This window comes from Laccaria bicolor, genomic scaffold, assembly GCF_000143565.1.
Source record: "Laccaria bicolor S238N-H82 LACBIscaffold_38 genomic scaffold, whole genome shotgun sequence".
Taxonomy (NCBI): Eukaryota; Fungi; Basidiomycota; class Agaricomycetes; order Agaricales; family Hydnangiaceae; genus Laccaria; species Laccaria bicolor.
The window spans coordinates 47384-72496 of NW_001889909.1; the positions used below are offsets into that span (position 1 = coordinate 47384).

A 25113-nucleotide genomic window follows, 5' to 3' on the forward strand; every position below is an offset into this window, starting at 1 on the left:
ACGGTTTTCATGCTTCTTACAATCCGAGTCTAGCAGACGAAGTCTGAGCCAGCAGGATGTAAGAATGTGCACAAAGCTCAATATGAAGAAAGGCCTCACCAAATGAAGAGTGATGAGAGTGCATTTATAGAAAACGATAGGCAAAGCCTAGAAGCGAGGATCACTGTTCACTTGGATGAGTATGCGGTGCATAGAGAGAGAGAGTGCGGAGTGCTTACCTGTGCTGGATAGACGTGGTCTGAGAGAGAGAGCGCCAGCACAGGAGAGGGAAGCAACACCGATAACTTCTCCTAACCCAGCATCTGCCAAACTTTGGCACTGAGTCAGGGATCGATGTCACAACCATGATTGACGAGCGGGGCTCAAGGGGGAAAAGGCTCAGCGGAGCTGGTCCTTTTCCTGGCGGAGTTTTGAGTTGGCGCAGAGGCCTACGAAATGCCTCCTTACCCTTGGAACCCGCCATTACGACGACCTCTGCTGCGCTGTTCAAAGGTGGAGAGATCACGAGGTGGTGATAGCAGCAACAAGGGGTCGCCAAAGCGAGGCGAGCCCCAAAACAACGTATACATATGTATGTATCTTTAATCCCTAAGGTTGACAGGTAGCCCCGTCTCTTTTCATATAGGAAGTACTACGCCAGATCAAGGTTCGACAGCAGAGCTGACTCCGGCCAGCGGGCTCACCCACAGAACCACACTCTTTTTCCCTCACTACCCGCCTCTCAGCTTACGGACCTCAAGCACAAGACCTATTAAGACAAGAACACCAGCATCACACCGCTCAAGAGGACGAAACACGTCACGCGACAGAACACAAAAACTGGATTTTCTCTTTGCCTAATCCCGCTCGTCCCTAAAGCTGTACCTATCGCTCGCGATCAGGTACTACTTGGAAGACCAAACGCTTAACAGACGGAATACAACATATGGGGGAACGACGTAACTACCCCGCCCATGTTAACGGATGCCCCTCTAAACGGTGTTTCCGTGCCAGGCTGGTTTTTTGGGGAATGATCGCCATGGGCGGCGTGCCTCCACCAGTGCATGAGGGGATCTACAGGGGGTTAGGCATAAATGGCATTGGGGCCGTAGGTAGTTTACTAGAATGTAACGTCTGACATGGGGCTCTGCCCCGATGGACTATAAATTTGACTCGAAAAAAAAAAAAAAGAAAAACTTTAATCCCACTGCAGACAACCACAGAGATGCTTGGGAAATGGCCAAGGGGTCCAGTACATGTGACCGAGATTGAAAGGAGAGTCCAGCCTCGCAACATATGTAGGTGGTTGAAATTGGGTTGGAACCTTGACTGCTAGAAAAATAAGCCGTGATCCAGAGAAAAGCTTATACTTTCAACAGGCACGCGAAGTGGGCGTGTAGACAAAGTATAGAGAATACAAAAAATTCGTTTAAAGTAACCAACAGTAAGGCATTCCTCACAACTCGAGATGCGGATCCGCATCATCATTCTTGTTCGTATGTCATCATCTCGCGCAAACTTGGACAGTGATCGCATTCAAGACAATTATCCAAAACCAAGGAAAGACCTTGATCTGTAAACGGTGCCAAAATTTGGCTTACCCGATCCTTGAAACCCTTGTTGTCTGTATCAACATTATCCGGAAATGTGAGGGTCAGGCGTCGCAGCCGCGCAGTAGTCCAGTTGGTCTGTGAATTGAGCCCATCATAACACCTTGACCGCAAGAAGGAAATGAGGGATTCCAGGAAAGCATCAACATCCTCAATACTTCGAATGTCACAATGAAGGATTTTGAGCTTTGGAAGGAGCTGGTGGGTGAACGAAGAGGACGTGAGAGCTTCAAAAAAGTTGGTGTAATTTATTGCCACGGAAAAGTGAAGTTTGGTGATAGAGAATGACGAGTTGAGCAAGGAAATAAGCTGGGATTCTGTAAAAGCCATATTTCCGGCGATGGCGAGGTTTTCAAGAGAACCATTGCAGGTGGCTGGGATGTATCCCTCCTCAACGTAGTTGAGAGAGCGTTCATCAAACAACCACTGAAGTCTTCTCAGTGTGGGGAAATTGAGTCGGTGAACGTTGGGCACCCTTGCCGCACCACTGGTGATGTGAAGAGTTAAATCAATGAGATGGGGGAGGTTTATCTCATAATCAACTGTTGGAATGCTGGCGAGACGATTATTCATGGAAAATATTCCATGCTGGAGATTAGTACAATGGGAGATAAGATAATACCACGTGTCCACGTCAAATTCGGTTTCAACACGTAGATGAGTCAACTGTGACCAAGGAAGCAAATTCTCTACTCCTGTTGGCCGGATGAAACCACGGAGGTCGGCAGAGCAGAGACGAGGTGCTGATTGGAAGAGACGACGAGGGATAGCCCTGGCATCCAAACCCTTTGAGACTTTCAAAGAGATAGACTCCAGTTCTGTAAATTCTCGTGATATAACTGCAAGAAAATATGCATCGCACGGGTATTCAATCTTCAAAGAGAGGCGCTGAAGGTGTGAATTAGGGAGCTCCTTCAGCACGCCTTCCAAACTCGATATTAGTCTTTTATGGTCATAGCTATAAACCAGATCGAAGCCGAGAGAAAGCGGACATCTGCCTGCACGAGCAAACCAGCTGTCCAAGATGTGTGGGATGGAGGGATGAACACTGAGCACTGTTTTCGGAATGTAAGCTATTTCCCGGTGGAAGGCTGCTTTCAAATCCAAGGATTTCCAGAGAGGGGGAAACGCTAACGCCGTCCTACGCCATTTCGAGCATACTTGGCATAAGAGCAAGGGCGCATCGTATGTAATTTTTTTCACATCTGTTGGCGTTGTTGGGAGGCAGAGCAGAAAGATTTCCCAAAGTAAGTCAACCAGAACCCGTCGTATCGGGCTCAGTATTGATTTCAAGACTTCGATATTCTTCAATTCTTGATCTTGTTTAGAGAGCAGCTTCTCACGACGAGACTGTAGCGGAGCGATCTGAAGGTCTAAGCCATTGATCTGCGAGCCGATCAACGAAAGATTTTCTTTGTGAGAAATCGTGAGTGACTGGACTGCCTGCTGCTCAGCACATGAATAAGACTCTTGAAATGGATCACAGAGCGCTGTTATGTCTTCTGGGAGGTCATCCACCTGGAACGGTGTCAGAATCAAGTCAGAATGGTACGTCATTGTTATAGGAGAATTGAAGATTTACCTCAAAGTCAGCCATAATGTCTGAGGTCTGGAGAGAAGGATAAGAAATTGAAGGCAAAAAAATCTGTCGGACTAACGCTATTTCTCTCCAATGTTAAACGAGTTGATGTTGGGTTGTGCCTTGTAATTCCAAACTCCGATTCAGAGGCCAGTCAATCACGTGACTTTGAAAAGGAGGACCGAGAACCTGAGGCCTGGGCCCGATTGTATTCAATTGCCTATGTTGTCACACTGGGTAGGGTGAATTTGCCAATGCAGGGAGCTGTTTGGAAGGCGGTTGTGTGCGATCCAAACAATGTGAGTTACTCATTCTGTTTGCTCTGAATTGATTATCTCTAATTAGTAGTAGTAATATTCCTTTTTAGAGTAGTTTTACACCTCTCCTTCGCTTGCCGGAACGCGTATCGCCCTCCACTGCATGGAATCGGCATGCCAGTGTAATCAATATCAGTGCATACCAATCTAGAGAGAACTCCGGTTTTTCTAGAGTTAAACCTCAATCTCATCCCGACTCGGACTCATAAGTGAAAAAGTATATTCGATGATTGCACTACGCCGAGAAGAGAGACCCTTTTGTAACTTATCTCCGCTGGGTTCCAATCCCCTCTTCCCAGCTGCCGGTGTAGTTCGAGAATGAAAGCTGATTAAATCATTCCAGAGCTCATCGTGCCTGCTCGAAACGCGTTCAACGTAGAGTTCGATTAATTTTGCTCCACCCAATATTAGCCACCAAGCTACTACGACATGACTGACACAAACATCGCCCAGCTTCTCCGACTAGAAGCTACCCAGTAAGTAGTGGTAATTACCCAAGCAAACATTGTAATGCAAATTTCGAGACGGGTGGCGTATCTCACAAAGCCTGTACTTGAGAATTCCGACCGTTGTCAGAGCTGAAATCAAGAACATAAAAAGAGCGCAAATTAGCACTAGCTCTGGGTTTTTCGCAACTGTATCCACCAAAATGATGATCGGTCGGACGATGGTACGGTGGACAATGGTGCCGAAGAGAGTTCCTACGCTTGAAGGCTCCCCGTCTTCGTGAATTCGGATGGGTGTAGGAATAGAGAGCGCCTCTAGAGCTCTTTGGATATATTTCTCCGCAAAGACTTGGAAGGTTGGCGGGGTTTGTTCCGGGACATGGGATGGTTTGGCGGTAGGAGGTGCCAAATTCTGGTTGAGCTGCTCAGCGGTAGCGGTGGGAGATTCCCCATCTACAGCAGAGGCGACCTCCACGCCCGCCTGAGCGGAGGCAGCCTTCCTAACGGCGAGGACTATCTGTCCTGCGGAGTCCTGCCATGGATTATCTGCGTCATCTGCAGCGATAGTCGAAAGGTCGTGGATCGAAGTGAACCGCTGTGGAGAGCAAGAGAACAGAGGCATCGCTGGGAAAGGTTTGGCCTCCAGTCCGACTCCCTTCCTCATTTTCGCTAACTGCTTTGAAACTTCGGACTCAACAATTTCTTGGAGCTGGCTGAGCACGTCTTCGGTTACGGTTTGAATTATTTTGTTCTCACGAGACTCCGCTTGGAATAATGGTCCTTCGAGAATCTCAGATACGGCGGATGAGGGCCCAGAGACCTGATGAGTTCCCAAGAAAAGAAAGGTCGGTTAAAGAGGTGGACTGAAAAACGAGTAAACTAACGATGGTTTCTTTGAAACAGGTACGTCGTAAGATCACGTCCGAAGTTTGCGATCCGTGATTAGGGGTGGTTGGAGGCGTAGTGGACATGTTGGCGGGGTGGCTTTAATGGGGTGGATTTCGACAGGAGAGTTTGAATTGGACGCCTCAACTCGACGACCTTTATCAGGAATCCAGAGCGTGGCTCAAACAAAGAGTTGGAGACTACCACGGAAAAAATCCTCGGATGACTCCGATGTTTCTTTCACAATGCGCAAAAGAGACCTTTGTCTAAGAATAAAACGTCTTTTGTGGTAATAAACGCGTGCAAAAGAAAAGAAGGGCTTACCTAGTCACATTATCAAGCCTGGGGCCTGAGGAGGGGCGGTGACTCCCGGGAACTGGAAAACTAACATCGCACTTTAGCGTGCATCGCTCGCCATAATTGGCCGCCATTTTCGTTTTCTCCTATAAGGTTCATATGGCGGATGGAGGAGAACATCAGTGGCAAGTTGTTGGCGCTTGCAACTGGTTGGCGCACGCTTTGGCCCGACTTTTGATTTCGGCAAATTCCGACAACATTTTGTTTGCTGCGACCCAACTGCGACCCAGCTCTTGCATCCAGGACTTTAGCTTCATCCTATGGCTCTAAGGAGAAGATTGACATGCTTTTGTGGGCTCATCCAGCGAAATTCTCTACGCCAAGAATCTCTAGGTTGTGTTTATTAGGTTTTCCTTCGGCGGCTTTTGCCCCCCCTTCGTACTCAGCGTTTAGCTGACTCGCCTTCGAGCATGCTGCCATGATTAGTGGCAATACAAGGTGTTAACTTGCCAGGGTTCAAGGTTTCCCCACCTCCGCCAGGGCTTGGCAAACGTATGCACCTACCTCTTACAGTGTTCCCCCTTTTGATCACCCATCTTCAACTTGAAGAACCACAATCTTCCTTTTAGACCCAAGGCCAACTGGCGCCCTCGCCGCGCTCTTGGCTCCGGAAAAGCTCGGAACGCGAAGCCATTGCATTTCGAAAGATGTTATTCGTCCAGTCCGAGTCGGGTCCATCCTGGAACCTCTTACCGTGACGACCCTTCCGAGTCCGGTTGCTTGACGCATGCTTAGGTGTTGGTTCTTCAACTAGGTATACATTTTGTGTGTTGTGCATGGCCCGATTCATCTTCTCGTCCTTTGGCTCCGAGGTTCAGGGTACCGCAATTTGTTCCGCGTCGTCATGCTTTTTGGTCAACGTTATGGATCAAGTTGAGTTGATTGAAATCAGTGTTGTTTTTCGTGCATCTTCTGAATCTCAGCGCGTGACATCCTCGCACGACTTCTTGATTTGCGAAGAAATTAAAAAAATGCTGCTGGCCGCGCTTTCTGGGGAATTCGATTGGTATCCTGGAGGAGCCCTTCTGGAGCTGCGAGTAAGCACCCCCACGTACGATTCGATTATATATCGGTGCTGATCTATCCAATTTTTGGCGATGTTAGATTTCTAATTTTTTGCGTACTGGAAACATAGCCCACCTTACGTTTACCTCGCGACTATTGCTGGACACTGCCGCTCTCCCTATGTGTTGCCAGGCGACCTTTGGCCGCAGGCGTTTACATCTCTGGAAGCAATAGCCGATTTGGGGGTGGCGGTTTCCACGTCAGGAATCAATGATAACCAAAGATCAGCTGAGTATTTCGACGACCTTCCCGAGGAGATGTATGTCTCAGGAGCCGCACCATACGCCTCAAATTTGCAAAGGAGGTCAATTGACCTTCGATTATCCGCAATTTCTCCGTCCAACTCAAATCCCTTTTTGGAAAACCTAGAGCGATATGTGGGGGGAGTTCTAAACTCTGGATCCGTTCCCTTCCTGTTCGTTCGGACCCGTCGCTTAAATTAACCCCGCATGTCATAAAGGTGCTCTTTGAACGGATTTTGATGTCTTCTGTGAAACACCAGTGAAAGTCCGGAGATCGGCGTATCATTTGCTACTGGTGTTTCTTAGTTGTGAACCCACGTCAGTGCAAAAATAGACCGGCGTGAACTTGAATGTCAATAAAGACGGCTCTTTAAAAGAGAAATCAATTGGTCTACATAAATTATCGGTTCTAGTAGGTTGAAGCGGCGTTGGTCTAGGTTGGTCTCTGCGCTGACCGCTGTCCGGACATGTGCTGTTTATTTTCCGTTGAACTGAGGAAAGGGAATACCCATCTAGGCATAATTGCGATCCAGGCCCTGATGGTAAACAAGCATCAATACCTTGTTCTGCCAACGTCCCCGTTGTTCTGCGGCGTGTGCGTCGACTGCTCCTCGCCTGCTCTCCGCCTTACCTCTACCCTCCACAGTGCCGAGCATCGAATTTCATTGTAATCATTGCACTCAACGACGAGCGAGCGATACCGCAACCCCACAAACATCCGACCCTGCAAATAACAAGAGCAATTTGACCTTGAACAAGACTAAGAATGGGCGGCTGCGTATCGACAGGGGATCGCTCGGGGAAAGAGCGTTCAGACGCTATTGACAGACAAATTGAGGAGGATAGCAAGCGGTTCAAGAGAGAGTGTAAGATTTTGTTGTTGGGTGAGTGCTTTTCATGTCCTTTGTATACCTTTTTGGTCGGTCGAGGTCGTTCCCTTTGTCTTCTGCGCTTTTCTTTGTCGCCATAGCTGGATCTTTGTTCCATTGGAGGTCCTTATTCGGTGAGAATGGGAATGGCCATTCGTCACTTTGTGTAGGGGGACAACAGCCTCGGCGCTTATGCTCTGCTCATTCGCACCAGTGATATTCAAAGGACTCGCTAACGATGTCTTATAGGTTCCGGCGAGTCAGGAAAGAGCACCATCGTGAAACAAATGAAGATTATCCACCAGGAGGGTTTCTCCGACGCTGAGCTCGCAGAGTACCGCCCGGTGGTGTACAAGAACGTCCTCGACTCGGCGCAGCACATCATCATTTACATGAAGAAGATCGGCATAGAATGCCAGGAGTATTCAAATAGGGTACCCATTCATCTCTACCCCGCGCACCTATTCTCCTTTCTAATGAATCACTCCTAGGCCCTCGCTGATAAACTGCTGGACTATAAGGTCGAGACACAGAACAACCAAGCGTACTTCGCGCCGGAGATGGCAGAGGCTATACATCAACTCGTCAAGGACCCGGCGATACCCAAGCTCATTGACGAACACTCGAGCGAGTTTTATTTGATGGATTCGGCACAGTAGTCTGTGTTCATCTCCCCTTGCACCTTGACCCCGCTGACGTCCTTGACAGCTTCTTTGGAGAAGTACTGCGGATAGGAACACCTGGATATCTCCCCAACGTGACCGATGTTCTGAGAGCACGACAGAAGAGCGTCGGGATCACGGAGACGCGGTTCAACATGGGCCAACTGTCGTATGTCTTTTCTTTATTCCGGCGTCTGTTCGGACATGATGCTGATGAACTTCTATTCGCAGAATACACATGTTCGATGTAGGAGGCCAACGATCGGAGCGGAAAAAATGGATCCACTGTTTCGAGTCGGTGACATCCATCATCTTCTGCACAGCGCTGAGCGAGTACGACCAAGTCTTGTTGGAAGAAAAGTCGCAGGTATGACTCCCTCTCTTTCCTTCTCCTTCATACACCGAGATACTGACTCACTCGGCTGTAGAACCGGATGGCAGAGTCATTAGTCCTGTTCGAGTCGGTCATCAACTCGAGGTGGTTCCTCCGCACGTCAATCATTCTGTTCTTGAACAAGATTGATGTGTTTAAGCTTAAGTTGCCAAAGGTATGTTCCGTCTCCTGCGGTGTTTCTCCCTGTCGTTTTGCTCTCCTCCCCATTATCGTCGATGTTCATCTGTCAATTCTCATTCACACCCTCTTTCCCCGCCGGGATCGGAAAGACCCTACCACTTCTCCCTTGCGTAGGGTTCCTCACCACCACCTTTCTCTGCGCTTCGGCACGTCCCTTTGCTTATGCTGACGCGTCTCCCACTTAGGTCCCGCTGGAACGGTACTTCCCAGAATATACGGGCGGCTCCGATATTAACAAGGCGGCCAAGTACATCCTGTGGAAGTTCATGCAGACAAATAGGGCGCGGTTGAGTGTGTATCCGCAGTATGTATTTCTCTCGTCTTTTTTCCCATTTTGTCGGCCAGTTGCCGCGCTTGCGACTACCCGTTTGTCTTCTTGTTACGATCCGCACCATTTATGGGCAGATGTCCCCTGTTCCGACTTTTTGCGACTTTCTGTTCTTGTGGTACCGATGGCTAATCGTCGCTTGCTCTTTCAGCCTCACCCAGGCCACGGATACTACCAACATCCGGCTGGTCTTTGCCGCGGTCAAAGAAACGATCTTGCAAAATGCCTTGAAGGACTCTGGGATCCTATAGGCCCTCCATTTCTTTCCTTCTGTCTCTCGGATTGCATCTAGATTTTTGATTCCCATGCTTGTCTAGCTTTCCTATTGTACTTGGTGAGTTACCTTGCCTTTAGCCCTCAACCTTACTGAAGCCTTTCGTCCTGCAGCTGCCTCGACACCTCACGTCTCCCACGCTCGTTCATTCAATCTCTACCAGCATCATGACTACGACCAAATATTCAAAGAATCTTACGACCCTCAACTTAAATAAATGATCTATGCGCTCCCGCCTTTGTTCCCTTGCCACCCATCTGCCCCACGCCCAGGCGTTGTCACTGGCTGTGTACATATATCAACCCTTTCCGCCAACCCCTGTCCTCGCGTTCTCCCACAAAATGTCACGTTCATGATTTCATCAGGTGGCTGCTGTTCGGGAATTGGATTCCGAGTCCGCATCGGGGTCTGGACCCATCCACCTACCACGTTACAAAGATGGAGTCGGAGTCAACGGAATTTGGGCGTCGGCGTTATCTCGTCTTCGTCTTTGGGCGCGGGCGCAACATTTATATAGTATAAACACTCTTGCATTTCTTGATCAGCGGAAACAACATACCTACTTACTACTCATACTTCATTCTTCCTATCCCATTCCACCCTACCCGTTTTAGTGTTCAACATTCATGGTTGGGCACACCGCGCAGCTTTCATTATGAACCCTACCACTACCACCCCCCCACACACACTTTGAACTATGTGCCCACCATTCTTTTTTGTTGTTTTATCACACAACCACCTCCCGCTTTTCTTATCTTTTCGTTTTAGCTCAAGTCAGTTTAATGTGTACATATAGGAATTGAGACTTGCGATATATTTATCTTGCGTCTTTGGAGCGCTGGGCATGGTAGTGAAGTGAGGTGTTGTCTCTTTACATAATTGAAAACAAATACTTCGCTTCACTCTGCAAACATATGTATTTACATTCCTCACAACTCGAGATGTGGATCCGCACCATCATTCTTGTTCGTATGTCATCATCTCGCGCAAACTTGGACACTGGCAATGATCCCATTCGAGACAAACTATTGGGACTGGCTTTACCACTTATAATTTTCATGAAGGGTTTTCGATTGATCATCCCCTGCTTGTCTTCTCGGTGGGCGCCTCCAGATCGAGCAAATTCATACCACCATTTCTCTAGTTCCTGGTACTGGAACATCCCAAATATATATATTTGTTCGCGCTTGTCATCCTGTGACATGTTGACATAGCGTGACAACTGTTACAATGACCTACCCTGAGCACTGGAACGCTTCCGACAGCGAACACAATGCATTTCCAATACATCTACACCAAAGAAAATTGGATATTGGTAATATCAGGGGGAAAAGTACATCGAGTTGTCAAAAACTCTAAAGGATTTGAAGATGTGGTGAGTCAAAAATCGTGCAACACTGAAAACAATACGGAGATCCCAGTATGTAAACCCTGATGGAGGTGCTTAGAGAAACGCAAAAAATTGATGTGGGCGTCATCAGATCCGAGGACCTACGGAGATGCAGCTTCCATCCCTCCCAGTAAGCTCCGATGGAGGTGAAGAAACGCAGACGGTCGTTGTCTTCGCCAGGGACCACTGGCAGAGTCAACGCCAGGGATAATGACATCGAGCCGAAAACGCCCTTGCAAGTTGCGACATCTTCAGGTGTTCCGAACGCGTCCCAGAAACAAGAAGAGCGGGTTGACCCCTACCACACCAGGCAGCAAGAAAGCGGCGGTGTGTCGTGTCGTGTCGCGTCGCGCCAAGGCGGCAAATGTCGAGTAGCCGAAATGCGCCGAAACTAAAAACCATTCCGCGAATTGAACTCTGAGCTCAAATGATAAATCCCAAAAGTTACCAGGTGTCAGGAACAATGAAGCGTGGGGCCAAAAGTCAAAAACTGTGAGTAGGAAGTATCTCACGCGAAGACCATCTGCTCAGATCACCACTTTCATAGACAAGACAGACACCTATTTTCGTGAAGTTCTTCATATATCCACGTCTATCTTTGAGCAGTATACGTTGCAGGAAACGCAGTGAATGGGCGGCTTCGTATCGAAGGCGGATCGCTCGGCGAAAGAGCGTTCAGACGCTATTGACAGGCAAATTGAGGAGGATAGCAAGCAGTTCAAGAGGGAGTGTAAGATCTTGTTGTTGGGTGAGTGCTTCACATGTCCTTTTTGGTCCGTCGAGGTCGTTCCCTAAGTTGTCTTCGACGCTTTTCTTTGGCGCCAGAGCTGGATGAGGCGCTTATTCGGTGAGGATACTACTAGGCATGGCCATTCGTCACTTTGTGCAGGGAAACGTAAAGGGAACGACAGCCTCGGCACTTATGATCTGCTCATTCGCAGCAGTGACAATGGAATGACTCGCTAACGACGTCCCCTAGGCTCCGACGAGTCAGGAAAGAGCACCATCGTGAAACAAATGAAGATTATCCACCAACATGGTTTCTCCGACGCTGAGCTTGCAGACTACCGCCCAGTGGTGTACAAGAATGTCCTAGACTCGGCGCAGCACATCATTATTTACATGAAGAAGATTGGCATAGAATGCCAGGAGTATTCAAATCGGGTACCCTTTATCTTTAGCCCTCGCATAAACTCTCCTCGCTGATGAACCACTCCTAGGCCCTCGCTGATAAAGTGATGGAATATAAGATTGAAACACATAACAACCAAACATACTTCGCGCCGGAGATCGCAGAGGCTATACATCAACTTGTCAAGGACCCGGCGATACCCGAGCTCATTGACGAACACAGGAGCGAATTTTACCTGATGGATTCAGCACAGTAGTCTGTGTTTATCTCCCGCCCCTTATACCTTGACCCCGCTGACGTGCGTGTCAGTTTCTTTGGAGAAGTGCTGCGGATAGGAAAGCCCGGATATCTCCCCAACGTCACTGATGTTCTGAGAGCACAACAGAAAAGCGTCGGGATCACGGAGACGCGGTTCAATACGGGCCAACACTTGTATGTCTTTTCTTTCCCTCTTTTGTCTTTACAGAGCGTACTCTGTGTCTCCTAACATGCTTCTTTTTGCGTCGCCTGTTATATTCCGGCGCCTGCTTGGACATGGCGCTGATGAGCTTTTATTCGCAGAATACACATGTTCGACGTAGGAGGCCAACAATCGGAGCGGAAAAAATGGATTCACTGTTTCGAGTCGGTGACGTCCATCATCTTCTGCACAGCGCTGAGCGAGTACGACCAAGTCTCGTCGGAAGAAAAGTCGCAGGTCCCACTCCCTTCCTCTCCTTCTCTTTCATACGCTGGGATACTGAGTCATTCCGCTGTAGAACCGGATGGCAGAGTCACTAGCACTGTTCGAGTCGGTGGTGAACTCGAGGTGGTTCCTGCGCACGTCAATCATTCTATTCTTGAATAAGATTGATGTTTTCGAGCAGAAGTTGCGACTGGTATGTTCCGTCCACTGCGTGATTTCTCGCACTTTCTCTCGTTGTTCTGCTCTCTTCCCCATTATTGCCGCTGTCATCTGTCAATCTCATTCACACCCTCTTTCCCCGCCGGGATCGGAAAGACCATATTCTGTCATCCCGGTCGCTTCTCCCTTGCGCGGGGGAAGTATTGTCTTCCTCACCACCACCTTTCTCTGTGCTTCCGTCCACCTTCTCGTCCCCTTGCTTACGCTGACGCTTCTCCCACTTAGGTCCCGCTGGAACGATACTTCCCAGAATACACAGGTGGCCCCGATGTCAATAAGGCGGCCAAGTACATCTTGTGGAAGTTCATGCAGAGAAATAGGACGCGGCTGAGTGTGTATCCGCAGTATGTTTTTCTCTCGTCTTTAGTCTCCTCTTGTCGGCCAGTTTGCCTTTCCCGATGCTTTCTGTTATCCTTGTACTATGTTGCTCACCTGCTGCGCCACAACTTTGTATCTCCCTCACGTGCCCCATGGATCACGCGTTTGTCTTCTTGTGGCGAACCGCACCCTCTATTGACCCATTCCGGCTTTTTGCGGTCTTTCGCTAGTACCGGTCGCTAATCGTCGCTTCCTCTTTCAGCCTCGCCCAAGCCACGGATACTACCATCGTCCGGCTGGTTTCTGCCGTGGTCAAAGAAACGATCCTTCAAAATTTCCTGAAGAATCTGGAGATCATATAGGCCATCCATTTCTCTCTCTCTGTCTCTCGGGTTGTCTCTAGATTTTTTATTCCCATGCTTGTCTAGCTGTCCTCTTGTACTGGGTGAGTTGTGTTGCCTTTACCCTCAACCTTACTCAAGCCTTTCGTCCCGCAGCTGCCTCGACGCCTCATGTCTCCCACCCTCGTTCGTCTAATCTCTACCCTCATCATGAATACTACCAAATATTCCAAGAACCTTACGACCCTCGACCTAAATAAATGATCTACGCGCTCTCGCCTTTGTCCGTTTCCCTGTTCCCCATCCATCTGCCCCACGCCCACCTTCTACACTGGTTACAGATATATACATATCAACCCTACCTTCCACCAACCCCTGTCCTAGCGTTCTCCCACAAAATGTCACGTTCATGATTTCATCAGTTGGCTGCTGTTCGGAGGTGAATCCCTGGTCCGCATCGGGGTCTGGACCGATCTATTCACCATATACAAAGATGGAATTGCTTTCACTCGAAGTCAACGAGATCTGGGTGTCGGCCTTATCTCGTCTTCGTCTTTGGGCGCGGGCGCACATTTATATAGTATAAACACTCTTGATCAGCGGAACCAACATACCTACCTACCACCACGCTTCAGGTTGTCGTCATTTGCACATTAGACGAAGTTCTGGAGTGATCCCATTCCACCCCGCCCTTTTTGGTGTTCAATTTCATCCATCGGTTGGCCACATAGTCCAGTTTCCATTATGACCCTTTACTACAACCCCCCCCCACACCTTTGCACGGTTGTTGTACTATGTGCCCACCCTTTTTGTTGTTCCACCGCACCCCCGTCCCCTTTTCTATCTCTTCGTTCTAGCTGATGTCAGTTTATGTAATGTGTACAGCTAGGAGACTTGATATTTATGTTGCGTCTTTGTTTTTGCGCGCAGTGAAGTGAGGTGTTGTCTCTTTGATTGAAAACACGCACAGTGCCAACATATAGTATTTACTCTTACTGGCTATACTAGATATAATTTTGGTCTATTGATCGTCTTTTGCTCGTATTCTCGGTGGGGTTGAGTTATATCGATAATTCAAGCCACACAATTTCCTGTCAACTTTTGAACGTGAAAAAAAAAATGCCAATGATTCCTGATTTTGAAGACTAATTCCTATGCAGATTTTCTAATGTAAATTCGACTACGTTTTGATCAAATGCCAGTGGGCCAACAGCTGCACCTAAAAAAGAGGTGCAAAACAAGCAACAACAGCTACTATTACTCATGATCACGACGACTCGGACGAGGCCAATGAAAGTTGATCCGCTCTACATCAACCCTACACCAGCCCTCCAATTCTCCGCTTCTCCAACCTTAGGTCAGTAACCGAACAACCGAAATCGTCCTGCGAAGTATATTTACAGCCTCCGACCAAGTCTTCAGCCGATGCCACGACAGATTCAGTATCTTTCTGAATCTCAGGCGATATCGTAATGTGGGTGATCCCGTATCCGTTGAAACATTGCTGCATGTATCGTTCTGTCATCTCCCATTGCTTAAACGACGTTCCAGCACGGATAAGGACGTGAAGAGACGCTAGGACAATTCTAAAACCAACTGAAATCAGCATACTGGGTTGGAGCGCGGAAAAGGGCCGGGAACTTGCGATTGTGAAAGACTCCACACATGAACGTCATGAATCGAAAGGACGTCTGGAAGCTGGGATAGGTGAATATCATTTGGAAATGAGCTGGAGGAGATGATGACGGGATAATAGACACTTGCAGATATGAGATCTTCCTTCACCTTTGTTAAATCCACGTGCGTGGGCGTTGCCTCCAAGAGCATGCGGCCCGTTTTTAGAGCTTGGAGAAGCTATGAGTATTCAAGCTCGGCGGAATAAAGTCTGGCTTACTTGTTGGTATGGTTCCCCCAAAAATGACGAAGCTGATGATGAGAGAGGCCATAGGGTCGGCGTAAAAGCGATATGGTGAGTCTAGCTTCCACATTATGACACTTGCGATGATGACTCCGATATCTAGGGGAATTTGAAAACCGAATAAACGAGAGAGGAATGGCAGCGTACTGTTGATAGCGTCCCCTAACAGATGCACCATGACGGCAAGCAAACCAAGATTATGCTCTGGGGCGCTACTTGGAGGGTGAACTGTGTGGTTGTGCGATGCATGCTGTGGTGCGCGTGTACATTCTTTTCACTTCGCCTTTTTCTTTTGAAACAAGAAATACTCACGATATGAATAGGTACTGGTGTCACCTCCTTCAGTTCGATAGGATGTATATTGCGTTCATCAACGTGACTATGACCGTGCATGCTATGGCTATGGCTATGGCTATGACCATGGCCATGACCATGATGTTCTGCGGCCAAGGATGGTCAGGCGAATCAAAAATATACTGTCGCATTGCGGCACTTACCATGGGCGAAGAACGCGCTTAGAATATTGAGGCCAAGACCAACGCAACCAATCACCATCATCATGAGGGGCGAGTTGACGGGCGCGATGTGAATGAACCGCTCAATAGACTGAAGAAATATTGAGAGCGCCAATGCGAGAAGAAACACACTGTTGAAGAAGGCGCCTGGTGTGGACCGGAATCTCATTAGATCCTGAGCCTTTTTCGGAGAGATTTTGCAAACTCACCGACGAGTTCTGCACGGTGGAATGCAAAGGTAAATTTGTCGGTCTATTTGAAAATTGTTGGGAAGAATGTCAATTGACTAGTCAGGGAGAACACACGCACAGGTTTTCGCGTCTCTTGGAGCTGATGAAAGTTATGAACTCGCCAAGACAATGGGGAGAAATCAGACGTACGTGAGCCGCTACGTATGCCAATGCGCTAACAAAATCTCAGTTTGGTCTACCACCTAGGGGATGGAAACGCACAATGCGATGATATCCTTCAGATCGACATGAGAATCCTGTCTTTAAGGAAATTACAGAACTCACATTAAGGTAATGGAACTATGTCAAGAGTTTATAAGATGGTGTCATTATCACGACAGTCCAGGCTGACGTACCGCATCTGCAAGTAACGCCAAACTCTTGGTGCGAATACCAGCTATTTTTTTTTTGGTCAGGGAGGTGAGTGGGGTGCAAATTACTATTGCGTACCTGTAATTTCGGCAATGAAGAAAGCGATGCTAATTCCTAGAATGATGCCTATGCGTGTCACGTTCTTCATGCTGGGGATAGAGGATTTGCAGAGTTCAAGTCCCTTTTATGCGAAACACGCTGTCGATACGGACTTTCATCGCGGTCCGACGGTTATAAACGCAAGGATTGTGACGGCTCATTTAGAACCTCAACATGAGCCTCCTTGGCAAAGTTGAGAGGCATCTCGGATTTTGAGTGCAGAAATATCCTAGGGTAATAAGGGACGGAATTCCTTGAGGCAATCCTTACCCATAATCGTCGTTAAGATCTGCGGAATTCTCCTTTCCGCCGCAAAGGGCCGCGCAATTGTTTGCCTTCCCAGTTCGCACCAGACTAACGTCTGTCACCCTTTGAGCTCGTTAAGGAGACCCCGCTGTATAAGTCCCGCGGTTGAAATAGAACTGTCCTGAGTGGCAACGGGGTTTTATCTGTAGGACCATGCGTTCACCCATTATGTAATTACTTACTTTCGGGGTGCACACATATAATGTCTTCCGGTCAGTCGGCACGGATTATTATCGCAGCTACGTCGGATTTCTGCGCGCGTTCTGAGGCTTTGCAGATGAATCCCATGACTGGTGAGTTCAAGTGGTTCAAGTGAGTCATCTGCCTCGTTGCCAAGTTATAACTTATACTACTTCCCTAAAGCTTGAGATATACCGATATTTATTGCACGAAGGGCGTTGAGGATGAGGGTCCTCTCATGAGCTCCTGAAAAAGGAATATTTTCCGAGAGTGTCGGCCATTTTATATTTTAAGAACGAAGGCGGCGCTCCGAAGTTCCGAGCCGTCTCAGCTCCATAAGCCAAACAACGCAAGGACATCTTTGCGTCAGACTTTTTACAATCTAAGTTTACTGGCACACGAAATTCGTCGCTGCTGTCGTTGCTAATGCAAATTGAAGTATCGCGCACAACTTGAAGTGCATTGCAAGTTCACAACGCATCGGACATTGACCGTGGGAGCTTGAGTCACGTCGGGTGATGCGCCTGTAACCACAACGACAACGCTCTCACCCTTCCCGTCGTTCTCAGTAATCGCGAATCCCCACGTTTCCACCGCGGGCTAGCTGATCATTTGGCATGTAGCAGCTATCTTGGCTGCTCAGTTCTCACAGGGCTCAAGTTGTTTGGGCCTGGGTGTCTATTGCGACGTCTGGCTCACCAAGTATAGGTCACCTTCTTGTACGTATCTCATACTACAATCCCCGTCATTTTGAGGGGAGAAAGTGACGTCAATGTGTGTTGAGTTGATCTCACCACTTTTTATTCTGATCTCATGACACGTCCCGAAAGATTTTTTAACGACGGCGCCTGTAAATCTCAAGTAAATCTTATCTTTCTTACCAACCGGGCCTAAACGTTTACATTGGCAATCTTCATCTCACGTCAAGCACACGACCACTTTATCCTCGTCCATAGGAGAAAGAAATGCAGTAAGACCATTACAACGCCTTGCAACATTTTTCGTCCTGCTCACATCCTTTTTAGTCTTGCCAAATAATACAACTTACGACTCTAAGCTGTTCAAGTTCAAGGAGTGATGCCTGAGTACGTATCTGCGCTCTACGACTGCCTCTCAAAGCCCAAGGATCAATGTTCGTTCCGGACTGGAGAGAGGACAGCAGTTGTCGAACAGGGCAACATGTCCATTAATGGCTTGTGGAAGAGCCACAATCGGACAGGAGCCGTTGCTTTCTCGCCAAAAAGCTACACCTCGCTAGCCGCCCCGTCCATCAAGTCACCCCCAGCTGTTCGATCCATTACGTTCGCTGTTGAGAGTTCCCGTGACCTCGATGGGGAACCGGAATTCACCCTCCCAAGACTCAAACAACTCACAGCACCATTTCCCAATCCGGGTGACCATAACAATGAAGACTTGGAGGGCCCAGAAAGCAGCGGGGAAGGCGACAGAGTGCTGAACGCCTCCGTGGGAGACGGGCAGATGATTGAACGATTTGAGCGGGACGCGGATGGCGATGTTGTGAGCTTCCTTGACGTGGACACAGAGACAGATGAGGGGGGCTCTGAGATGAGCGATACCAGACATGCGAGCGACGTCAACGTCTCACATGATTGGCATAAAAGCGCGCGGACGAAATTGGCAGAGAAAACATGGAGAGCAACCCAGAAACTCGAAGCCTTGCCAAAGCCATACCCAAGGGGAGAGGTTGAGGGGGGCCAGGCTGTCAGGCATGTTGTATTCCCCAATAAGCACGAGTCGGAGCAGACTGTCACGACGGGATCTCCTCCCGTCTTCCAGCTGGCCCCTCTATCGAATTTGCTGTTTCGGGAGGCAACCTTTGTGGAAGAAAAGATCCCCTCTCCTGCCAGCACGTCTGCCACTGTCCCGCAGGCGCGAATATTTGCATGGGAAGAACAGAAAGGGACCACCACAGCTGCTCTCCAGCTACCGTTCTCCGGTTTACCCTCGTCCACGCCAACCGTGCCAATCGGCGTCTCCCCTCTGAAACGCAACGACACTGTTTCGTCGTCCCCAACTAATCCCACCCCTGCGTATCACCAACTTGTTTCGGAAGATAAGACTGAGGGAGGGGAGAACGAGAAAGACCCCACCGAGTGGACAGTCAAGGAAGTCGTGGAATGGTTGAAGGGCAAAGGCATAGACCAAAACATCCGTGACAAATTCGTCGAACACGAGATAACGGGCGACGTTCTCCTGACATTGGATGTCGACCTCCTCAAAATGGAGGTCGGAGTCATGGGATTCGGGAAACTGATGTGCATTGCGAATGCGATCACTGACCTGCGTTGGCCTCCATCTAGAGTCTACTCAGACCACCCAAAGGACCCGTCGCTTTTTCCCAGCGGCGAAGCTCCGAAAAAGAAAGTGATCTTGCCTCCAAACCGAGTTGAGGATGTGAATCGTACTTGGGGGGAAGCTGTTCCATTACAGAGCACGCGCCGCCAGCCCTTCGGTCTCTCGCACGACTCAACTTCACCCACTGGCGACTCATCCAAACCCTCTCAGGGTACCTTCACGCCGGCGTCGTCCCCTCCTTCCGATGGCGATAAATTCGGTGCAGGAGACAAGCCAACCTTCTTCGCTCTTCCATTTGGCAAACGTAGAAAACCACCTCCCACTGTTGGCGAGGATGTTGAAATTCAGCCTGAGAGGTTGTTGTTCAGTCTTTCTAAGGGGGGAAATCCGTCGTCCACCCACTTACAGAGACCATCTACGCATAGTAATCCGTCGTTCAAAAACCCACAGACGTCCTCCGATGGGCCCCGGTCGCCTGAGAGGGTGGGTGGGACGCTGATGGATGGCAAAAGCTCTATTGCGGTTCAGCAAGGTCAAACCATTCTTACTCAAATTGGTGAGCCCGACCACATTGGGTGGATGCACAAGAAGCGCGATGGGGGTAACTCCTGGAAACCGCATTACTTTGTGCTGAAAGGCCAACGTTTGTTTTGGTTGAAGAGCGATAGCAACATGAATACTCATTTAGAAGGATTCATTGACATTGTGGGCTACAAGGTCACAATGGACGAAACTTTGTATCCTGGTCGTTATGGATTCCGAATTGACCGCGACCAAGACAAGACGCACTTCTTTACTTCCGACAGTGTGTCTATCATTCGGGAATGGGTGAAGGCTATCATGAAGGCTACAATCGCCCGAGACCACACGAAGCCTATCATTTCGCCATGCACTATCCCAACGATTCCTTTGGCTGTCGCGCAAGCCATGGTTCCCGCTCCACGCCCACCATCGCCCGCCACTTTGAGAGCACTTCAACGTGAAAACCACAATCGGCTGTCACATCGTGGTGATAATATACATTCAGTGATTTTCCCCGATATTCGCAGCGACCAGACTCACTTGGCGACTGCAGGTACACCGTCTTCCTTGCCTCAAAACTCTGCATTTCTCAAGCCTAAGGAGAAGCGTAGTGCCAGTTCGTCACACTCTGCCCTTAACCCGACCGACAGCAGGCTAGTGGAATGGGCTAATTTTCATCTCCCTCCGTCCCTTCAAGTCGATGACCCTACCACCTCTTTCTTTGGCGGTCTCGCCCTGTTGCGCCTTGCAGAATCCATCGGGGGCACATGCTTCCCCCCTGTGCCCGACTCTGCTTTTCCAGTCGATCCTACTGATAACGACCTAGACGGTCTCTTCCGTCTATTCGACCTTTTACTCGACAACGGCGTGCACACGGGGAGCGTTTGCATTAACGACATCCGACAAGGGAAGCGGGGCAAGATTCTGCAACTCTTGAAGGCGCTTAAGTCTTGGGAAGACAGGAGAGGGGTTCTCGCTGCGACCATGAACGGGACGTTACATCCTGGCGGCGGTGGAGCGTTCTCGGTGCCGACGGGCATGTGGGCTGGTATGTGATCACCCTTGCGGACTCTACCCAGACCTTTCCCCTTATCCCTCCATTTGATCCCCTTCCTCCACCTTTAGATATACCCGAACTATCGCGTCACTGGTCACGGGTGCCCGTTCTCTGAATTGTGCACTAGCATGGACTCTAACTTTTCAACTTGCCACCTAAATCCACCAAGCATCCTCTGTCACGAATGAGAAGCAATATTCGCCAGACTCCTCATTCATTTAGAATCTAGAATATTCAATTCCGCTATTCCCAACATCGCATACTCCACCAGACTTCGATTTGCTACAGAACATATTATGACAAAGAGCTCGAAACCAACTCTGAGTCACCTTGGCGAAGTAAGTCTGTCACTTCCCTGCTCTTGTAAGGATGCGTAGGGCATAAATGAGTCCAGGACTTTTTCCAACTCGAGCATTCTTCAATTTAGATGTGTTTATCGGAGCGATGTATTTTTACACAAATAAACAAATCTGATTATGTTCATCAGAATCATCGCTTCTAGTCACCGCAACTTGCCAATCAATCAAAGCGTCACTCAAGATTTCTCATGAAAGCTATCCTCCCGTTGGATATTTTTGAAGAGGTTCTTCGAAATTTAGCCACATCTGAGGATACAGTGACCTTGAAGTCCGTCTCACAATCATGCCGTGACCTCCTATATCCCTGCCGGAAACACCTCTTCGCATCCATTCACTTATTATCTCCACATTCCTACCATCCGTGTTATCTTATTCGACATTATCCCAACATCGGATCATTTTTTCACCTATTGAAGTCCAACTCTTCTGTAGCAGATTGCGTTCGGCATCTCCACTTGGTGTTTTGCGGATCCAGTTCAAACACGATCTGGATTTTGGAACAGCTGCGCCATCTCAGAGGCTTGACGTTGGAAGGGTGTATCGGACTTGAGGATAAAATGCAGCTCCCTCTTTTTCGAACAGCCATGCTTCACCTGTTCCCAACACTCGTAGAATTGTCGCTTGTGAATTGTTCAATGCCATTGGACATCCTGGCTAGCTGTTCTCATCTTCGAAAATTGGGCGTTCGGCGTTGCGGAGAGGAAATATTGGGGGGGTCTGCTGGAAAATACGGAGAACTTTCACTCGATCCCGCAGCTTGAAGAGTTGCATCTAGGGCTTAATGGTCAACCCTTTTTGGACAGCATCTGTCGTGCGCACAACGATGGAACTTCGCCCTTGAACCTCTCTCGCCTCCGTTCGCTGTATTTATCGTCAAGAAAAGACCCTCCCGACATGATCCCTAACATTGAACCCATTCTCAAGTCGTGGAATCCAAGAGTGGAGGTCTTGACTGTCAGCTGTGGGTTTTCTGTCCGCAACTTCAATATAACCCACCCTTGCGCTAACTGGAAACTTTTCTCAGCATTTGGTTTTCTTGACGAACTCGCCAAATCTAGCTTAATTTCCTCAGTGACACACCTCAGCATCATAAAGATGTACGTGTCTTGCAGTTTTGATTTGTTGGAGCCTTTCCGAACGGTGTTGAAACGTTGGGCCTCCGCCGGAGGGTCTGGATTGCGGGAAATTAAGATCGAGGTACTTAGTATGGGTTTTCGCGTGGCAGGATCCCGATTTTTCCACCATAGAGTCTTTGCAGGAGATACTGTTGAACAACTTCAAGGAACTCCGCCGCGTATCGCTTCATGTTGATGTTCAAAATAATGCCGGGATTCCCTTTGAATCGGTCGAAAGATCGCTGCAGGCAGTCACGAAAGAACGGAATGTTGAGTTCGATTTTACTTTTCGAATTATCACGCCATAGTGCTTTCGGATTGTCCAATTGTCTATACGTCACTCGGTCTGGCAACTAGTTTATGCCAGCAAAATAGGTCGAGGCATGAACACGCCTCTAAGGAGGGGTCCAATGATCATATGCACATGAAATGATGAAAGAGACGGGGAGAGGTTGGTTTTAATGACGAGGTGATATATCATACAATTCTCTTATTTTCATTCAGCAACTCTGGCTTAAGATGGCAATTCTCAATGACCTCCTGACTCCGTCGCTCTCTTCCTGGTTTACGGCAAATTTCTTGCTCGTAGTTGCAGTGGATTTCCTTGTTGCCCCCGTTTTCTCCCTTCTCTTGGTGCCCCTATTGAGTTACCTTGTCAGCATTATTGTCAATGCAGGGTGACAAATAAAAGCTGACTTTTGACCCGGCTTTCCTAATTCAAAACATCGACCCCTCTTATATAGCATCGAATTCGGTACGTTGTCAAAGCCGACTTGGTTCCAAAACTTTTGAACGAGGTGCATGGCTGAGGCTGGGTTATAATTTGTTGGAAGGAAGTTTGCTTCGGGTTCCCACCTTGAGGAGAATGTTTAGCGGCCCACAGCGTCATGTAGGGTACCTACGTTTTCGGTCCGTGGTAGTTATGCCACTTTGAGTTAAGAATTATGTCGAGAGTCCTCTTTGTTAGCTGTATGTTGAGAGGTTCAAGTTGGACAGACCTTCACTTGATAATGCTGGAAAGCAGGATGTTAGCAAACGTCCTGAGGACCGCGAAAGTAGACGCAAACCCATGTGCCCTTCGTCCTGATACGTGCACCCGTAATCTCCTCTAGCCCATCTTGTCAGTTACTCGGGATATGGAAGGAGAGGCGTCAATATGGCATCGATCGTGTACTTACCAACCTTCCACTCTGGCTCGGCCTTGACGGTGCGTTTCTTTCGCTGTTTTCCCTCGGTCGACATTCTTGAAGGTGCTTCAAGTTGTGCCCTTGGCATGTCTGGAATCTCTCTTTTTGCTCAGTGCTGTGTTTGACTGTGGAAATATGGCTTTGGTGAAGATTGGTGAACGTGGGACAACTACTATTCGGAGCCGAATGGGCTGTGCACTGATATTCAGGATATTCGGAATTTTTGAGTACACATTCAGGCGTACTTATTTCATATTATCGTGAACCAAGGAACAACTTCACATAATATCGAAGTCTGTCTACGAGAGACTACGTACTTATGGCGTCGCAGCCTTAGTGAGAGCAGGGCTAAAAAAAAAAGGCCTCCTATTTAAAAATCTAAAATAATGAGCTATTGAGATTTTGGATGAACAGACCTAGGGGACAATTTTTTATCCTGACACTGTATTTGCCTATTGCTCAAAGGGGGCATACAAAAGTAAAGAAATTGATGTTGCTATTCTTAAAATGAGTCTCATTACTGCTGTTTGAGGAACTTAAGGTGTGGGCTGTTTTTTTTTTCCATGGCTGTCCAAATAATACATCAATCTTCCGTCACTGACAGCTCACTCAGTTCTTCGCCGATTCTCATGATTCCTGGAGCATTGAGTTCAGTAAATTTTCCTCTATTTGTAAATTTCTTTGAAGTAGCAAAAAAAATCTATTTTTTCTTTCAACAGAATTGGAGGTTTGCATGAAGCAAAATTGGAGGTGTGTATGAACTTCAACACGACATTGCATCCACAGAAAAAATCCAGGGACCTCCAGCTCCAAAATGTTGTAGATATAAGTCTTTGGAAGGTGTCAAAAGAAAGTCTGTCATGGTAGGATTGATTGAGACAGGTTCCCACAGCCTGTTGGAAGATATTGCTGCCGTCGCTGTAAGACAGTCTCCTGCCGCAAAGTGTCAAGTGACAAGAACCCACGAAACAGGCGAACATCACAATGTCAAATACCTTCGGTAAGATGTCTTAGTGTTTCTGTTCAAATGAGATTATCACTGATCATATTTCCAGGGGCTCAATATCAAAGGCCATGGCATGCACCTCATTGATCCCCAAACTCACATGTAAATCACATTTTTTGTCCTTGTCCTATTCCAGGTTCTTGGGTTCTCATAGTTCGTCAGCTGGTCCGAGGCATTTCTGGGACAGAGGACCGGCTGAGATCTCAAAATTTTCAAAGCAACATCGGCCTTCATGCGGAAAGAGCTGGATTTGTAACGCACTAAACATCGACAACTTCGTCTTGAGCCCAACGACGACGTCGCCAAGTCTGGGTCCCCACCAAAGGAGTGGCTGGCTGCTAACCGAGTAAGCCTTTCATTTATCACCAATCGCGAAGCTTACATTCAAATCCTGGAAATTTCTCGGCCTGAGTTACGTGTATTGTACTATAAAAATTTTGTAATTTTTCAAATGCATGTCACTTGCCCCAAGCTTCCTAATTTAAGACGCTCTTCTAAGTTGAGCCATTGCAAAGGTAAGGACGAAATATTTCACCTGCATCACAACGAAGATACAATCCAAAAGGAAAGGACCACAACAACTCTTCAGGGCAACACGCAATCCTAATTCAATGTGACGAGGCGCGGCTTCCTGCACTGTCACTATTGCGTGTGGCCAC

The 25113-nt window shown here is 48.2% G+C and overlaps 9 protein-coding genes across 9 annotated transcripts; 5 read left to right on the top strand and 4 right to left on the bottom strand.

Moving 5' to 3' along the window:
* Window positions 1–1483: 1483 nt before the first annotated feature.
* On the bottom strand, window positions 1484–3146 carry LACBIDRAFT_332002 (uncharacterized protein; the record flags this gene model as incomplete). Its single annotated transcript, XM_001886506.1, has 2 exons — window positions 1484–1552; window positions 1581–3146. 2 exons carry the CDS (start codon window positions 3144–3146, stop codon window positions 1484–1486), a joined length of 1635 nt encoding a protein of 544 aa, XP_001886541.1.
* Window positions 3147–3849: 703 nt separating this feature from the next.
* Window positions 3850–4902, bottom strand: LACBIDRAFT_295354 (uncharacterized protein; the record flags this gene model as incomplete). Its single annotated transcript, XM_001886507.1, has 3 exons — window positions 3850–3954; window positions 4028–4751; window positions 4816–4902. 3 exons carry the CDS (start codon window positions 4900–4902, stop codon window positions 3908–3910), a joined length of 858 nt encoding a protein of 285 aa, XP_001886542.1. The 3' UTR covers window positions 3850–3907.
* Window positions 4903–5949: 1047 nt separating this feature from the next.
* LACBIDRAFT_307939 (uncharacterized protein) lies at window positions 5950–6681 on the top strand (the record flags this gene model as incomplete). The annotated part of the gene is made up of 2 exons (XM_001886417.1): window positions 5950–6245; window positions 6309–6681. 2 exons carry the CDS (start codon window positions 5950–5952, stop codon window positions 6679–6681), a joined length of 669 nt encoding a protein of 222 aa, XP_001886452.1.
* Window positions 6682–7246: 565 nt separating this feature from the next.
* On the top strand, window positions 7247–9164 carry LACBIDRAFT_253700 (heterotrimeric G-protein alpha subunit, GPA3-like protein; the record flags this gene model as incomplete). The annotated part of the gene is made up of 8 exons (XM_001886418.1): window positions 7247–7364; window positions 7599–7783; window positions 7841–8007; window positions 8058–8180; window positions 8243–8378; window positions 8440–8559; window positions 8771–8889; window positions 9065–9164. The coding sequence occupies 8 exons, from the start codon at window positions 7247–7249 to the stop codon at window positions 9162–9164; spliced, it is 1068 nt and encodes a 355-aa protein (XP_001886453.1).
* Window positions 9165–11207: 2043 nt separating this feature from the next.
* LACBIDRAFT_307942 (heterotrimeric G-protein alpha subunit, GPA3-like protein) lies at window positions 11208–13293 on the top strand (the record flags this gene model as incomplete). The annotated part of the gene is made up of 8 exons (XM_001886419.1): window positions 11208–11325; window positions 11557–11741; window positions 11798–11964; window positions 12019–12141; window positions 12271–12406; window positions 12468–12587; window positions 12839–12993; window positions 13194–13293. 8 exons carry the CDS (start codon window positions 11208–11210, stop codon window positions 13291–13293), a joined length of 1104 nt encoding a protein of 367 aa, XP_001886454.1.
* A 1297-nt stretch (window positions 13294–14590) lies between these two features.
* Window positions 14591–16455, bottom strand: CDF-B (CDF-like metal transporter; the record flags this gene model as incomplete). Its single annotated transcript, XM_001886508.1, has 12 exons — window positions 14591–14858; window positions 14918–15116; window positions 15167–15440; window positions 15503–15630; window positions 15688–15852; window positions 15915–15957; window positions 16015–16035; window positions 16086–16110; window positions 16158–16171; window positions 16221–16235; window positions 16292–16332; window positions 16386–16455. The coding sequence occupies 12 exons, from the start codon at window positions 16453–16455 to the stop codon at window positions 14591–14593; spliced, it is 1263 nt and encodes a 420-aa protein (XP_001886543.1).
* Window positions 16456–16914: 459 nt separating this feature from the next.
* On the top strand, window positions 16915–22457 carry LACBIDRAFT_332008 (membrane-associated guanylate kinase-interacting protein; the record flags this gene model as incomplete). The annotated part of the gene is made up of 8 exons (XM_001886420.1): window positions 16915–17005; window positions 17516–17611; window positions 17950–20778; window positions 21010–21125; window positions 21290–21414; window positions 21729–21769; window positions 21805–22111; window positions 22259–22457. The coding sequence occupies 8 exons, from the start codon at window positions 16915–16917 to the stop codon at window positions 22455–22457; spliced, it is 3804 nt and encodes a 1267-aa protein (XP_001886455.1).
* A 242-nt stretch (window positions 22458–22699) lies between these two features.
* LACBIDRAFT_295355 (uncharacterized protein) lies at window positions 22700–23561 on the bottom strand. Its single transcript, XM_001886509.1, has 6 exons — window positions 23440–23561; window positions 23329–23369; window positions 23260–23274; window positions 23164–23189; window positions 22958–23066; window positions 22700–22900 (listed from the first exon to the last, which is right to left on the bottom strand). Exons 5-6 carry the CDS (start codon window positions 23062–23064, stop codon window positions 22762–22764), a joined length of 246 nt encoding a protein of 81 aa, XP_001886544.1. The 5' UTR covers window positions 23065–23066; window positions 23164–23189; window positions 23260–23274; window positions 23329–23369; window positions 23440–23561; the 3' UTR covers window positions 22700–22761.
* A 747-nt stretch (window positions 23562–24308) lies between these two features.
* On the top strand, window positions 24309–24653 carry LACBIDRAFT_307947 (uncharacterized protein; the record flags this gene model as incomplete). Its single annotated transcript, XM_001886421.1, has 3 exons — window positions 24309–24448; window positions 24504–24525; window positions 24609–24653. 3 exons carry the CDS (start codon window positions 24309–24311, stop codon window positions 24651–24653), a joined length of 207 nt encoding a protein of 68 aa, XP_001886456.1.
* Window positions 24654–25113: the final 460 nt, after the last annotated feature.

Excerpts from the sequence above, each read along its gene's own strand:
- LACBIDRAFT_295355 (XM_001886509.1), bottom strand. The coding sequence starts at position 23,064 with ATGCACCTCGTTCAAAAGTTTTGGAACCAAGTCGGCTTTGACAACGTA. Across the intron at positions 22,901-22,957 it reads TTAGGAAAGCCGGGTCAAAA|GGGCACCAAGAGAAGGGAGA; the intron begins GTCAGCTTTTAT and ends GTAACTCAATAG.